At 38.9% G+C, this 16,613-nt stretch overlaps 1 protein-coding gene across 1 annotated transcript in view; it reads left to right on the top strand.

The window, feature by feature from the left end:
* The window catches only part of mcc (MCC regulator of WNT signaling pathway), a gene marked incomplete at its 3' end in the record, with an annotated part of 34,717 nt that extends 18,466 nt beyond the window's left edge, over nucleotides 1–16,251 (top strand). Inside the window, exons 5-15 of the mRNA XM_071515347.1 lie at nucleotides 836–966; nucleotides 2,140–2,303; nucleotides 3,956–4,162; nucleotides 6,422–6,568; nucleotides 7,485–7,580; nucleotides 9,535–9,683; nucleotides 11,199–11,339; nucleotides 11,555–11,655; nucleotides 13,025–13,208; nucleotides 13,972–14,206; nucleotides 16,072–16,251. Of these exons, the coding sequence (XP_071371448.1) occupies nucleotides 836–966; nucleotides 2,140–2,303; nucleotides 3,956–4,162; nucleotides 6,422–6,568; nucleotides 7,485–7,580; nucleotides 9,535–9,683; nucleotides 11,199–11,339; nucleotides 11,555–11,655; nucleotides 13,025–13,208; nucleotides 13,972–14,206; nucleotides 16,072–16,251 (1,735 nt within the window). The remainder of the gene's footprint in view (nucleotides 1–835; nucleotides 967–2,139; nucleotides 2,304–3,955; nucleotides 4,163–6,421; nucleotides 6,569–7,484; nucleotides 7,581–9,534; nucleotides 9,684–11,198; nucleotides 11,340–11,554; nucleotides 11,656–13,024; nucleotides 13,209–13,971; nucleotides 14,207–16,071) is intronic.
* Nucleotides 16,252–16,613: the final 362 nt, after the last annotated feature.

The raw sequence follows: 16,613 nt of genomic DNA, 5'->3' as shown, positions 1-16,613 counted from the left end.
ACACACATGCACCTCTATCGAATCTATCTATTCTATTGATCTGTAAATTTACATGATATCTTCAACAGTATTAGCTGAAACATTGAGGGCTAATAGCAGCCAATGTATTTAGCTGTTGACACTAGCCACTGTAGCATTACTGCACAGTCAGCAGAGGCTATATTAGGAAACACAAAATTGATTGAAAAAGGCTATTATAAAGAATTTAACAACAGCTTACCAGTTTAGCTAGCAAATGTTAGCTAGCAACCTATGGAGTCATTCCTATGTTCCCAGGGTCCTATGTTCCCCAGATTTATATGGCACATAATGGGAACATGACAAAGGGTCCTATGTTCCCAGGGTCCTATGTTCCCCAGTTCTAGGGTTATGGTTAATAGGGTTAGGGTTTAGGGTTAGAGACCTTCAAAATCAAATAAATTGATAACCATTGGTTTTGTTGTGTTTATATAGCTGTTTTGAAGCCTCGTTCCAATAAAATACACTGGATAATATTTATGAAATGTTTTAACTTGAAACGGGTCAAATTTGACCCGAACACAATAGGAGGGTTAATGTGTATTAACAGAATATTGAACTGGGGAACATAGGACCCTGGGAACATAGGACCTTGGGAACTTAGGACCCTGAACTTAGGGCTGAATGATTCAAAATTGTTCAGCCCTAATTCAAATTCGTGTCTCAGCCCATCCAAAAAAGTGCATCATTACTACCATTGCCTTGTAGCCTGAAATGCTTGTTTCTATCATTACTGCTCATTCTGGTCACAAACAAGGCTATAAGATTAAACACTCAATGCAAAATGAGTCTTTATGAAATGTGTCCTCCCCTTTAGGGAGGAGGATGAGTTTTCGGAACTCAGCCAAAGCCAGCAGGAGGCCAGTGAAGACATGCGGAGCGTGGACCAGGAGAGGCCTCCATCCTCCCTGCCTGAAAACCACTCCACACTGGTCACTGCCGATATGGGTAAGGAGCAACCTGGTGCATCAGCTAGAGCAGGGCTTACTGCACTTTAGGCTTAGCATGTTTTAACAAAATCCACCCTTGGATACTTTATATATCACCAGTGTGTGTGATGTTCAGTGCATTCCAGGAGTTATTTTGGGATGTGTTGTAATTTGCTTCTCACTTTCCCTCAAGCTGCCTTGTTTACTTCTACTTCAGTTAGTGATTTCCTACATTTCCCAGAAAGCCTTTCACCGACCTCCAGAGAACTCGCCTAACATGTTGCATCCAGCCGCTGGTTTTACGTGTAGGTGGATAGAGCAATAACTGTCGCGATAGCCAGAGATGGGCAGTATTGTGTGTATGTATTTGAAATACATATTTGAATTACTTTTGGGTATTTTGTACTTTGTATTTGACCTGAGTGGAAAAAAAACGAAATCTAATTTGTATCAAGATGCTTTTGGGTGGAGATTTCTTGTATTTAAATTACTTTTTTATAATATGTAAGACTATATACAGTATATACAGTACTGTGCAAAAGTCTTAGGCATATGTCAAAGATATCGATAAAGCGAAGATGCTTTCAAAACTAATGAAATGAAAATTTTCTGAATATCAAAAATGTACAATAAACAGCAGTCGACTAATGCACACTAATGCAGAAAACAAATAAACATCTAAGACTTCTAAGAAATGTATATAAAAAATCTAGGGTGCCTAAGACTTAGACAGGACTTTACATATACTAATTTACTTGTTCATACCTTCCATTAATTTTATGTCTCAGTATGTTCCACTGTTTTGTACCATTTTGTACACCCTACATATATGCTGTAAATTCATATATTTTTCATATGTTTAAATCTTTTTTTTTTTTTTATACTTTTTTAGCATCAAAATTGTTGGTTGTATCATGTTTAATATCCCCAATTTGCTCTATTATTTATATTCTATTTTTGCTGTATCTTATTATCTGCTGCTATAATGACCCAGTGTCCCCACAGGGATCATTGAAGTTTCATAGTAAAGTAAAATGGAAAGGAAGCCTCAAATGGTCAGTTAACTACAGACAGTCGGTTATGCCTAGTAGAGGAGCCAATTTATCTCTTATCCTTCTCAGGCTTTATTCATAACCTCCCTCCCTCCCTCCTTCTCGATCCCCCCCCCACCCCCACCCCCCCCACCCCATAGACAGCTGCAGTGACCTGAACTCGGAGCTGCAGCGGGTGCTGACGGGGCTGGAGAGCGTGCTGTGCGGCAGGAAGAAGAGCGCGTGCAGCCTGTCAGTGGCTGAGGTCGACCGCCACATCGAGCAACTGACCACCGCCAGCGAGCACTGCAACCTGGCTATTAAGGTGGGACCTTGCACCTCAGACAGTACGGAGGGCTCTGAGGCTTTTGCCTAAAAGTGTGGAGTACGCTTTATGCCTAAAAGTATGGAAAAAGTTACAATTAGGAGGTGAAGTTGCAATGAGTTCTTTATCACCTGTCTGGTCTAACTAAGTCTCTGTAAGTAGAGTCAGTGTTCTTGCAAATGGCATCACTGACTTATTGGCTAAAGACCTGACAATGAGCAGTCCTAGCTTTTAATGAGCATGGGGAGGCATTCATTTGAGTAGAAGTGGCATTAGGCAGACCTGTCTTTACAGCCCTGGACAGACAGAAAGCATTAGATGCTAGAGTCAGCAAATGCACCTATTGTTCTCAGTGGCTGCAGGCAAACTAGAGGCATTAAGTGTCAAGTCAAAACTAATAACGCGTAATAATAATAATGCGATTGTTGCCAATAATCACAGTAAGGTATTACTCTGATTAAGATATTTACATGACTTGGCAATTCCTTTAAATCCCAGTTACATGCTACTTGTGGTTATTTGATTATTTGCAGAATTGTACATATAGTTTCTAAATCTGTCCCACCACTTATTCTTCTATTGTCCTGCCATCATCTGTTGCTGCCATTTTTATCTGACTATTCCAGTTGCAAAATGCCATCCTTTTGACACTAATGGGAGGTCTTTCGGAAAGGAACAGACGCCGTGGTCAACTGATCACAGCCCTGTGGAACTCAGTTTGCCCTTGTGTGACGTTTATCTAAATGTGTGACATCCTCTTTGGTATGTGGGCAACTTGGTCAGAGTGGACGAAATGCGATGCCTTGGCCAGGATGAGGGTCATTGGGGGTGTAACAAGTTGGTTATCTGTTTGGTTCTATGTGTTTTGGGCCAATAAAAAGTCCATTCGTTCCTATGGTACAATGTTTTACTATTGAACATTAGAGCTGCAACGATTAATTGATTAATCGATTAGTTGTCAACTATTAAATTAATCACCAACCATTTTGATAATCGAGTAATCCGTTTGAGTAATTTTTTAAGAAAAATACGTCAAAATTCTCTGATCCCAGCTTCTTAAATGTGAATATTTTCTGGTTTCTTTCCTCCTCTATGACAGTAAACTGAATATCTTTGGGTTGTGGACAAAACAAGACATTTGAGGACGTCATCTTGGGCTTTGGGAAACACTGATCCACATTTTTCACCATTTTCTGACATTTTATAGACCAAACAACTAATCGATTAATCGAGAAAATAATCGACAGATTAATGAAAATAATCGTTAGTTGCAGCCCTATTGAACATGGGCGCCATTCACCTTTAACTAGCCAAGATAACCAAGATAAAAACAATAGGAGATGTCAGCAGTGGTTAGGATGTAGAATATATAGAGAAATATATATAATATGTTGTCTGCTTGAAGACACTGTCATCCAATCAAATGCATCAAAATGTTTATGCTTTATATTTGTTATTTGGGTTCAAGACTCATTGACTTTAGACGTGCGATATGCGTGTGTGATGTTTTTTATGAAATTTTGTATATTCAAATATTTCCCTTCTCAAATATGTATGACAGCACATCACTTCATTGAACAGTCCAAGGTTTGGCCACCACTCCCTTTTAATGACCTTCTCCTCCTCCCGTCTCTCTCCGTCCCGCCGCCCAGACCGTAGAGGAGATCGAGGGCGCCCTGGGCCGGGACTTCTACCCCAGCCTGTCCGAAGAGCGGGTCCGCTGGGAGAAGGAGCTCGCCGGCCTCCGGGAAGAGAACGCCAGTCTCACGGCGGTCCTGGGCAGCAAAGAGGAGGACCTCAGCCGCACCAAGGCCGCCATGAACACCGTCAGGGAGGAGCGCGACCGGCTGCGGCGGCGGGTGTGTGTGTGTGTGTGTGTGTGTGTGTGTGTGTGTGTGTGGCTCGGGGGTGTGATTTGTCGCGTGTACTTTTTGTTCACCTTGTTCAGTGGAAGCCTTACATTGATATGAATTCACCCCTTAATTCGTGCAAAACCCTCTTAAAATGTATTAAGGGAGTTATTCATGGAGGAAACCCCATAAAAAACACCTTAAACACCCCCTTAATGTTTGACTCTTACTTCTTAATTTAATGTAAAATTCAGGGAGACACAAAATTTCCATTAATAACTCATTAATAACCTGTAAACCATGAACAAAAGGCATGAAAAATCCCTTAATTTCTAATCTTTCCACGAATCAACCCATGAATAAATCCCTTATAAACCCATGATACTAACCTTACTTTTTTAAAGCTGTGTTATTTTTAATGGATAATTAATGTTTATGTAATGAGAAATTAAGGACATTTCAGGGATAAAATGAAGGGGTTTGGTTTCATAGTGATAATAGGACTTTGGTGAGATATTTTTGAGGAAGCGGTAAGCTACTTTGCTGATAACTCTACAATTTTTACTCCTATTTTAATTATGTCCTACCTTCTGTCCTTATAAACCCTTCTATCGCTCACCTTAGCTCGTTCTATTTCTTTTCCTAGCACTTGGATAGTTATACGGTTGCAAGGATATTGTAAATCCTCTCAGGCTCGGCCTTCTCATTTATGGTTCCTTGAAATTTTAGGTGATCTAGGAATTTAAGGTTATTCTACTGTTAGACTCATTATGAGTGACTCTGGATAAGAGCATCTGCTAGATGCCTAAATGTGAATGTAAGCTGAGCAATTTGGTAACACTTTACAATAAGAGTACACTAAGTTAAGGGTTATTTAATGCTTAATAAGGGTTAGTTAATGCTTAATAAGCATTAACTAACCCTTAATTAACAGTTAACTTATGTGTAATTTACTAATGGTGTTCATGTTAACTAATGTATTAATTTATACATTATTTAATAGTTTATAAAGATGACTATTAAATAATGTATAAATTAATACCTTAGTTAACATGAACACCATTAGTAAATGATTACCAGACACATTAGTTAACTGTTAATTAAGGGTTAACCATAACCATTTCTACTATTACTAGCATTACCAGAATTCACATAATCAGGAAAGTTTGACACGGCTGTCCAATAACATAATTTAGTCATGAATTCATGTTTCTGTAATCCTCAAGGACGGCTCTGCTGTGCATGCCTAAAGATAACAGTGGTGGAGCATGAGTTTTGGGGGCCTATGATACTATATTATAAAAAAAAAAGCCAAAAAATAACTGAGGTTAGGGGAAAAAATGTAAAGAAATTAAGAATCCTATCAAAAAAGAGGATACTTTCTCATTTTTTTCTCTCATTTTGTTGACAGCATACAACTATTAAACAGTGGAAAAAAAAATGTAGCCCTTTTGTTGTAATAAAAAAAATAATAAAAATACAATTAAATTAAATAAGTAATAAATTATATAATTTATAATTTTATAATAAATAAATAAATTGTCAGAAAAATTGATTGATCGTCAGAAAAATAGTCAGAATATTAATTGTAAAAATCAGCAGAATAAACAAATAATCGTTGTAATTATCGGCAGAATAATCGATTATCAATATAATGGATAGTACACATGGATATATATATATATATATATATACTCTGTACATGTAGACTTAGTGAAGAGAGAAGGCCTTTGAGTTACATTACCAGAAGGAGCTGGGCAGGCTTAATCTCTACACAGCACTTTTAGATACATAATCAAATCCATCCTCCCAAAGGCCTGCTGAAACTGGTTACGCATATAATGCAATTAGGTCTCACATGCATCAGGACAAAAACAGTTGTGCAATATCTCCCCTGTTCACTGAACTGGTCTAATGCAGTTGCTCACTTTTGCAGATAAATGAATGATGTCACTTTCATAACTTGTGTTTCTTTAAAAAGATCTATAGGTCCTAAAGGGGCATACGTTCCTCCTGCCCAGCTTTTAGAAAGACAGATATCCCCTCTTATGTATTAAAAGCACAGTAAAAGTTCATGTGTAAGGATTACAGTCTGTATTTTATATTTCATACTGAACAGAAACAAAACCACTTATATATATCTAGCGGTTGCAAAAATGTGTGTAGGGCTCGTAACATTCGTTCTTGTTAATTCACTGAGGAGCCCTTACCTATTTGTGTGTGTGTGTGTGTGTGTGTGTGTGTGTGTGTGTGTGACTCCTCGGTCAGGTGCGGGAGCTGCAAACTCGCCTCCAGACTTCCCAGGGAGGCGCAGGATCCGGTTCGGGACGTCCGACGGCCGCTTCGCGTCCCGTCAACCCCAGCACCGGAGAGCTCAGCACCAGCAGCAGCAGCAATGACATCCCTGTAGCCAAGGTAGACACACACACACACACACACACACACACACACACACACACACACACACACACACACACCGGTCTAACGAATTAGTTAAATCTTGCCCTGTTTAAAGAGTAACTAAACCCAAATCTGTGGTGAAGCCTGACATCTAGTGGTGAAAAGTAGGGTACTGCACTGGCCTTCTGCTATTGGCTGGTCTTTGTGCCAGGTGATGTCACCTTCTATAGAGCAGTGATTCTCAACTTTTTCCATATTAAGGACCCCAATTTAGTCCACATTAGAGTCACAGACCCCCATTTGATGAGGTTTTGTCTCTCGGACCCAAATCTGACAGTATTTTTATTGTCAGATATGATTTTGTCCAGAATTCCATGACTATCTGTATTGTAGGTAGAGAGATAACAGAGAAACTACGATCAAAACAGTCATTCTTCTACATTCTCTAATTGTGTTCACTTCTTGTAAATGAAATAATGCTGAAGTTTAACAATTCATCATTTTGCTGGGGACCCCCTGGAACCCCCCTCAAGGACCCCTGGTGGTCCCCAGACCCCACGTTGAGAACCACTGCTATAGAGTACAACAGGCGGTGACATCACCACAACAGACAAACAGATTACATACCTGCAAAACCCAAACCGTATGATACATTTCAATTAAATATCCTTGTTGTGGCACCGTTTTTGTCAATAAAGAAATTATGCAATAAATCTGTCAAATATCATAGGGAGAGTAATGGCAGTTGCAGTCATTTGTCACTGGATAAGAGTATCAGCTAAATGCCTAAAATATAAATGTAATCTGGATAATCTGGATATAAAATGTATTCTCTTTCTGTTTCTGTCTCTCTCTCTCCCCCCCATCTCTTTGACAGTGTCATTTTTGATTTTTTTTTTTTGAGTAATGTTTTGTTTGATGTGATCGGCAGGTGGCCGAGAGGGTGAAGCTGTCCAAAACACGCAATGAGTCCACCGCCTCCTCCACTGAGAGGCCGGTACTGGGCTCTGAGATCACCAGCATAGGGGTAAGGCTGTGTGTACTGTGTGTGTGTGTGTGTGTGTGTGTGTGTGTGGTCACAACATTATACTGTGCAACTTATGTTATTATATGCATATGGCATTGCCCCAGAACAATAGATGACTACTCCCTATTGGCATTTTTGCAGGTCTAGAAACGTTTTTGATGTTACTTAAAGCAGACGACTGCAAAACTATAAAAAAATAAGTGATATATATACAGTATATATATAGCCCATATATATCATTCCTGACAGTTCAAGCATGCGCACATACACACACATGCAGCCTCATTCTTTGCATTACCTTGCATTTTAGATCTATTATCTATCATCAGCTGTCTTCTTTTTCATGGTAAATAGGTAAATAAGTAATTAGAAAACATTTTAGATAAGAATTGATCGATACATTGTTTGGGTAATAACTGACTGTACAATGATGATTACTTCATATTATTTCCCATAAGTCACTGTGGATGTTCTCGAGTCTAGAACATCCACAGTGACTGCCATAGATTATAAAATTTAATCATCCTTATTCTATTGATTGACACAATAACTAACTATTCTTCATTTTGTTCATTCTATTATTTTATTTATTATTTTGAATTATTAATTGATTCACAGTGATCTTATTTATGCATGTTTCTTTGAGTGGTTTTCTATCCACTTGTTTTGAGTGCACTTCCTGGTTTTGATTACTTCCAATTATTGAATCATTAGTTCTTGTTGTGTTAATCGGCCAGACTCCACTTTTGTATAATAAATCCCTTTTGACTGAGAATGCCCAGCTTTTATGGTTTTATAGTGGCTTCTGGCACACCCATACAATTTTAAAGGACCTGTTTGTTTTTATAGTATTTATTTAATTCGAGGGATCCCGCCTGTATAACAGGGAGTGGTGTTGTTGTAGTTCATTAATACACTTAGAAAAGATTATTAGATTAGATTATTAGAATAGAACAGATTAGCCAAAATAATTTGGGATCTTTTTTTTTTATGGGCCCTGGCCTGTTGCAAGTATGAATAGGTGGGCCTTGAAGTAGAAAAGGTTGAGAACCCCTGTTCTAGACTAAGGCATTCTAGACTCATATAAGAAAAGGGCAAACACATGAGAAAAGCTAATGTTGAACAAAAGGGAGTGTTTCTAGCTGAAACACTATTATTTTGTTGCTGCTCTAAGACCAGCTAGCCACAGCTGCTTCTGTGACAAGGGGAATTCCAAGTTAGAGCTATCATTAAGTAGCAGCACTCGTGGAAGCAAGGGAAGAGATTTGCCCACAATGGTAAAAAGTGTCTCACAGGACAGTTTTCCAGAAGTCCATCATTTTTGGACATTCCCATATCATGTGAATGGCTTACCATAAGGGCAAAAAGAACAATTAGGGGATTAAGTATTTTCATTTGGGAAAGTCTCCTAGGAGAAAGATAGAATCTGTGTATGAACGTATAATGAATGATTTGGTGATTGAGATTCCTTGATGAAAGAATGCTTTTTGATCATGCTAACTGCCAATTAATACCTAATATAAAGCATCCACAAGTTATTTAGGGAAAGGGGTAATTGTTTATGTTTTAAAATTAACTTTTGTGACAGGGAAAAAAGTCCGAATTCTGAGATAAAAAGTCAGAATTGGGAGAAAAAAGGTCAGAATTCTGAGATATAAAGTCAGAATTGTGAGAAAAATAAGTCAGAATTGTGAGATATAAAGTCAGAATTGTGAGATATAAAGTCAGAATTGTGAGATATAAAGTCAGAATTGTGAGATATAAAGTCAGAATTGGGAGATATAAAGTCAGAATTCTGAGAAAAAAACTCACAATTGAGTCCTTTTTTTAGTCGTAAGTTTACAAATGCAATCGGTTCTCAGTCGTTGTTGCCCAAGAGTGGACTTCCCAACATGGCCACCAGAGGGTGCCTTACATCACCTGAAAGCCCTGTCTCGTGGTGTTCTTTTGGCAGGTGTCGGGTAACGTGGCCGAGCATTTGGCCCATTCACTTCAGGACTCCTCCAACATTCAGGAGATCTTCCAGACGTTGTACTCCCACGGCTCTGCGGTCTCCGAGAACAAGATCCGTGAGTTCGAGGTTGAAACCGAGAGGCTGAACAGGTGAGTGTTAACGCAAAATTTGGACTCGCAAACAACGTTTCGCTGGGTGGAGGTGGGGATGAGCATGGGCAATGCGAGAGAGAGTGAACAAGTGCATTTGGTAGCTTAGATAAACTTGCAAATAGCTCATTGCAGTTCAATCAGGAGAGACTAGGATGAACGCTCAAATGGAAAACTTTATTCATGAAATGAAACGTGATGGAAACTTTGGCGTAAGCTCCATGGAGGAACTCCCATTCGTGAAATTGAGAGTACATCCAGGATAGACGTAGAAATTAGGACGTCCCCCTGGGGAGTTCCTCTGGAGCCTGGACATTGGTGGTGATGGGGTGGAGGAGGGGCGAAGGTAAGCACAGCGACTGGAATGACAGCAGCATACAGCATAGATCTGTGAGTAGCACAATAGAATAGTAGGTGATGTGTATATACTCCCATCACTTAGACCATTGCCTCTCTGAAAAAGAGAGGGAAGTGACGGCTACTGTAATTCTGATTGGTTCTCTGGAAAAAAGAGGGAGAGTGTTTGCCAACTCTGATGGGGTAAAGGGAAAGCATGAATGAATGAGTGATTTAGGTAGTCGCCCTGATTGAAATTGCGTAATACTTCACTTGTCTGCCTGAATTTACAGAAGAGGATCAGGGCGACGTGAAAAATTTATTTGAGTTCTGAGTTTAAAGTCAGAATTCTGTAATGTCATTTTCAATGTTTAATCTCAGAATTCTGACAATAAACTCAGAATTCAGACTTTAATCTCAGAATTCAGACTTTATTCTCAGAATTCACTTTAAACTCAGAATTCAGACTTTATTCTCAGAATTCAGACTTTAAACTCAGAATTCAGACTTTATTCTCAGAATTCAGACTTTAAACTCAGAATTCTGACTTTATTCTCAGAACTCAAATACATTTTTCACGTGGCCCTAATCCTCTTCCGTATGAACTAGCTTTGCAGGCTTGGCTTCATTTATTGGCTCATGCCTTTCATGGTTAGCCCAAGGCTAAAATGATCCACATTTTTCCAAAGCAAAAATAGAAAATTGTTTTATCGTTATATTTATATTTATTTATAATTAACTGCATGAACTTTACTAGTGAACACTGTAAAAACTCAATTTCCTTTAGTAGTCCACAAGTAATTATAATAAATGAAACAGTATTGTTTTTAGATGTAAAAGGAATTAGTAGCATGTTTCATTCTGTGTACTTTAATGTAGCATTCTGTGCGCTTTAACTTTTATTTAAAAAAAATCCCTTGAACAGGTCAAGCTTTTTCTCACTGCATTTGCATGGTTTCCCTCCCCATCGCACAAGGGTACTTTATGTAAAAAACAAGATGGCGACTAAGCTTATAGTGACAGTGACTCATGAATTTTAAAGTAACCCTGGTTTCAACAGTGATAGTGGGGATGTGATGATAATAACTGCAGTAATAGTGCTTTCATTGTCTACCTTTAAAGGCACAGAATAATCAGTGTGTGTGTGTGTGTGTGTGTGTGTGTGCGTGTGTCCTCCAGCCGCATTGAACACCTGAAGTCCCAGAATGACCTTCTGACAATCACTCTAGAGGAGTGCAAGGGCAACGCTGAGAGGATGAGTATGCTGGTTGGCAAGTACGAGTCCAACGCCACGGCACTCCGACTGGCACTGCAGTACAGGTACACACACGTGCACGCTCACATGCACAGACATTATTATGTACTTAAACAATAAGCCAGTGGTTCCCAATGTGGGGTCCGGGAACCACCAGGGGTCCTTGAGGGACATGCAAATTACTGAATTTAAATTCACGTGTGTGTGTGTGTGTGTGTGCGTGTGTGTGTGTGTGTGTGTGTGTGTGTGTATGCATGTGTGTTTTCTCTCTCTCCTCCAGTGAGCAGTGTATTGAGGCGTACGAGCTGCTGTTGGCCCTGGCTGAGAGTGAACAAAGTCTGGTCCTGGAACAGTTCAGAGCTGCCGGAGTCGGCACCGTAGGTAAGGAAGACACTATATGACGCTTGTCCACATGTATATATACATATATATTTATATATATATATGTACATACATATATATATATATATATATACACAATACCAGTCAAAAGTTTGGACACACCTGATTGAAGCCATTTTGATCTAAATACTTATGCTTAAATGCTTGAAATAAATAGTGAGGTTGATGCCTATGTATGAATTTCTTTCCAAAGCCTTTGCCTTTCCATCAAGGCAAAGGGCGGCTAGTTTAAAGAATCTAAAATATAATATAGTTTTGATTTGTTTAACACTTTTTTGGTCACTGCATCATTCCATCTGTGTTATTTCATAGTGTTGATGTCCTTGCTATTATTCTAATATGTGGAAAATAGTAAAAATGAAGAAAAATGTGGTGTGTCCAAACTTTTGACTGGTAGTGTATATATCCCTTTGCACATGCAATCCTTCACCCAAAGGACCAGGGCCCCCACGTGTCGGCAAGCATCTGGCCTGCCTTAGTGCCCCTTAGCAAGACATTGACTCACTCCCAGCTCCAGGAGTGCTGTTCTGTAGCTGACCTCTGACCTCTGACCTCTGACCTCTGACCTCCTTGTGTAGGAGAGCAACAGAAAAAGCTATTCGGCACTGATCGGTACTAGGAAGGGAAAAGGTTTATGTTTTTGCATCAATATAATTTGGTGCACAGATATTCTAGTGTTAGCCACATCCTGCAGATCTAGAGACACTGATCAACCGCCATGCCTCTCTAAGAACCAGTAATGCCTTCAATGAACCTTACATTTTCATTAATTTACATTATTTCAATTCTTAAGTCCTGCAAAATCCCCTTAAAATTAATTAAGGGAGTCGTTAATGGAGGAGATCCCATCTAAACCTCCTTAAACACCCCCTTAATCTTGACTCCTTACTTTCTAATTGAATGAAAAGTTCAGGGAGACAGGAACTTTCCCATTAATTTCCACTTAATAACCCTGTAAACCATGCACACAATCCCTTAATTACTAGTGTCTCTGTGTATCAACCCATGAATAAATCCCTTATAAACCCATGATACTAACCTTCCTTTTTTTTTTTAAAGCTGTTATTTTTATTGGATAATCAGATGCACTCGGCTGCTCTGATCACACAGTGATTCAGATAATCCCCACCTACCTAAAGAGGAGCCAAACCTGTTGAGACCGATCCGGTCCTGACTGACAAAATAACAAAGGAAACAGGAGTAGTGATTCTCTTTTCTAATACCATCTGTATTCTCAACAAAAAAAAAGTCTAAAAGCTTCTCACAGTAGAAGACTCAATAACACCAGTGAGTTATGTGTATAAAGCATGATATGTTTATAGACCGTTATTGCCTTCTGCGTGCCCAGGGGATCAGTACAGCGAGGAGAGCATCGGCCAGATCCTGAAGCGGGCCCACGACAGCAGGAAGGCCGCCGAGAACGCGGCCAAGGACCTGCTGACCCGACTGGACGGTAGCTGCGGAGCCGCCATAGCTGTCAGCGGGTGTAGTGTCCAGCCCTGGGAGAGCCTCTCCTCTAACAGCCACACCAGGTGAGAGGAGACGAAAGGGGGCCTTGGGATTTGCAAATTTCAAAATCTTATATTTTTTTCAGAGGCGTGGACCAATCAGATGGAGACCTTTTTAAGGCAGATGAAGGGGTCCAGTGGTGTGAGACCTGAGGCAGATGACAGGAGAGGGAGAGAGAGAGAGAGAGAGAGAGACAGAAAAAACGAACAAACATGCAATTTTTTTTTTTTTTTTTTTTTTTTTGCTCAAGGTCTTTTTATTGGTATTTAAAGTCATACAAAATGCAATAAATCACAGATACAGTTGGATAAACACAATATATCCCCCCCCCATGTTTCTGCTCCAACAGAGCCCCATCCCTATTGTACCATTTAGTAGTAATAAACAGAATAGATTTCACAAACAAATTACATGTACATATAAATAAAGTCAATGTGACAAGAATTGTAGGTGAGATACAAAAAAATAAAAAAAAATAAAAAATAAAAATATATATAAATAAATAAATAAAATTAAAAGATACAATAAACGATAAAAATGAAATAAATAGTAATAAAGAGTGGTAAGAAAAACATACAAAACATATATATAAATGAAAAAGTTACAAACAATAAACAAGTAAGCTATATATAATATGGGGTCAGTATTAAAACATGTTTGATACAAGAATGATCTGAACTTTCAGACACCACGAGAGAGCGCGTCAGCCGACACCTTCTCAAACACCTTAACGCGTTGCCCTTTATTTTTTTTTATTGATTCATATTATCATCGTTATCACCACAGCACCACCAGCTCCACAGCCAGCTCGTGCGACATGGACTTCACCAAGGAGGACGAGCAGCGGCTGAGGGACTACGCCCGGCAGCTGAGGAACGACCGCGCCGCCGTCAAGCTGACCGTGCTGGAGCTGGAGAGCGTGCACGTGGACCCCCTGAGCGTGGACGTGAAGCCCCGGGGCGACGTGCACAGGCTGGACCTGGAGAACGCCGTCCTCATGCAGGAGCTCATGGCTATGAAGGTAGAGGGGTCAGACGGATGCTTTTACGTACTTATCCAGAGTGGTGGGTAAAGCCTTTACTTAAAGAGTAACTGAACCCCAAACTCCAAATCTGTGGTGAAGCCTGACACCTAATGGTGAAAAGTAGGGTACTGCACTGGCCTTCTCCTATTGGCTGGTCTTTGTGCCAGGTGATGTCACCACCTGTTGTACTCTGTAGAGGGTGACATCACAGGGCACAGAGACCAGCCAATAGCAGATGACCAGTTCAGTACCCTACTTTTCACCATTAGGTGTCAGGCTTCACCACAGATTTAGGTGGGGTTTACTCTTTAAGTTAGCAATACTGTGATGGAAAAAATACTCCATTAAAAGTAAAAGCCCTGCATTCAAAAGTTTACTTATGTAGAAATTATAGAAGTATTAGCAGTAAAATGTACTTAAGTATCAAAAGTAATCATTTTTGAAGAATGGTCCCTTTCAGAGTGATAAATTATTGAAGCATTAACCTTTCAGATGTATTTTAATGTTGTCGGTCTAACTGCTCCATGTACTGTTGGGGAGTTTAAACTTTAATAATGCAACATATTTTATGAGCTTATCATATGTTTTGCGTGTAAAACCTTATTCTGCAAAGTAACTAGTAACTCCAGCTGTCAGATAAATGTAGTGGAGGAAAAAGTACAAGATTTCCCTTTGAAATGCAGTGGAGGGAAAGTAGAACGTCTCACAGAATGGAAATAATCAAGTAAAGTGCCAGTAGCTCAAAATTGTACTTCAGTACAGTACTTGAGTAAATGTACTTGATTCCAGGAGTAGGCAAATTAGCTTTGTGCATGCTTTGTAATGTGATTAGTTCAATCTTATGAGGGGGTGTGCACACTTGCGTAACCAAGGTTTTTAGTTTTCCCTTTTTAACACATTGGCAGAAATGAATACGTTTTTGTTTGTAATCATTCCAACATGTTTAGTTTAAGTTCAAGATTATTACTAAGTTAGTTTAAGTTTAAGATTATTACTAAGTACTCACATGGCAGCTGACAAGTCATCTGAAATACGTGAGCATCACAGTAGTGTTTAGTTTAAAATGTACACACCATGATGAAAACGAGAAGAATATTGGTCGCGTAGTAAATTATCAAAACATTGTGAAATAAAAAGACATTTCAGCACATAGCCAGGGAAAAAAAACTGCACCAAAATATGAGCAAAGATATTTCCACATATATACTGTACATGCACATGTATACACACACCTACTGTATATATATGCATATATATATATCTACACATACCAATATGTATACTCATAAAAAAAATACAAATAAATTAAAAAAAATATATATATATACAGTACTGTGCAAAAGTCTTTGGCATAGGTCAAAGATATCCATAAAGTGAAGATGCTTTCAAAACTAATGAAATGAAAAGTTTCTGAATATCAAAAATTTACAATAAACAGCAGTCTACTGACACACTAATGCAGAAAACAAATAAACATCTAAGACTTCTTAGAAATGTATATACTGTATATATATATTTATACAGTATATATATATATCTATACACACAGTACTGTGCAAAAGTCTTAGGCACCCTAGATTTTTAAGCACTTTTTATAAGCAGATTATATATATATATGTATGTATGTATATATATATATACATATATATATATAAATATGTGTGTGTATATACTGTACATATATATATATATATATTTTTTTTTTTGGAAATAGTAATAGATTGAATTGTTGGTCTAATCATGTAATTCTTCTTTATCTTGTATTTTGACTTAACTTGTAGAGCACTGTGTTTTGATAAGTGCTCTATAAATAAAGGTTATTACTATTATCATTGTTGTTATTATTATTATTGTAATTCTAGGAGGAAATGGCCGAGCTGAAGGCCCAGCTGTACCTCCTGGAGAAAGAGAAGAAGGCGGTGGAGGTGCGTCTGAGTGCGCGGGAGGCGCGGGAGCACGCCTACCTGGTGCACATCGAGCACCTGAAGGCCGAGGTGGAGGAGCAGCAAGGGCCCAGCAAAGACAAGACCGCCGGGGCCAAGGTGGGAGTGTGTGTGTGTGTGTGTGTGTGTGTGGGGGGGGGGGGATCATCTCCATAAATACACACATAAGTTTTTAGTTGTGTGTGCATATCAGGGTTTCCCACAGGAAATTTCGGTAATGCTTTATTACCCGGATCCACAATTTCCTAATCATTTCCTAGAAAGGAACTGTTCATTACTTAGGGAGTTTCCTGGAAAGAACCATGAGATGATGGAGTAGTTATATAGAAAATGGAAGCAGTCTGGAGGAGTCGATAAGATACTGTACATTTCTAAAAGAGTTTCCTGGAAAGAACTGCAAAACTATAAACTATTTATTGGAAAAATAATAATAATAATAATAGGCAGAGGTTAATAATCAG

This window comes from Centroberyx affinis, unplaced genomic scaffold, assembly GCF_046629955.1.
Source record: "Centroberyx affinis isolate AG114_WGS23_722 - 3 ecotype Tasmania unplaced genomic scaffold, CSIRO-AGI_Caff_v1 ptg000345l_1, whole genome shotgun sequence".
NCBI lineage: Eukaryota > Metazoa > Chordata > Actinopteri > Beryciformes > Berycidae > Centroberyx > Centroberyx affinis.
Note: the sequence above shows the minus strand (reverse complement) of the source record. Positions and strands in the feature narration are given on the sequence as shown.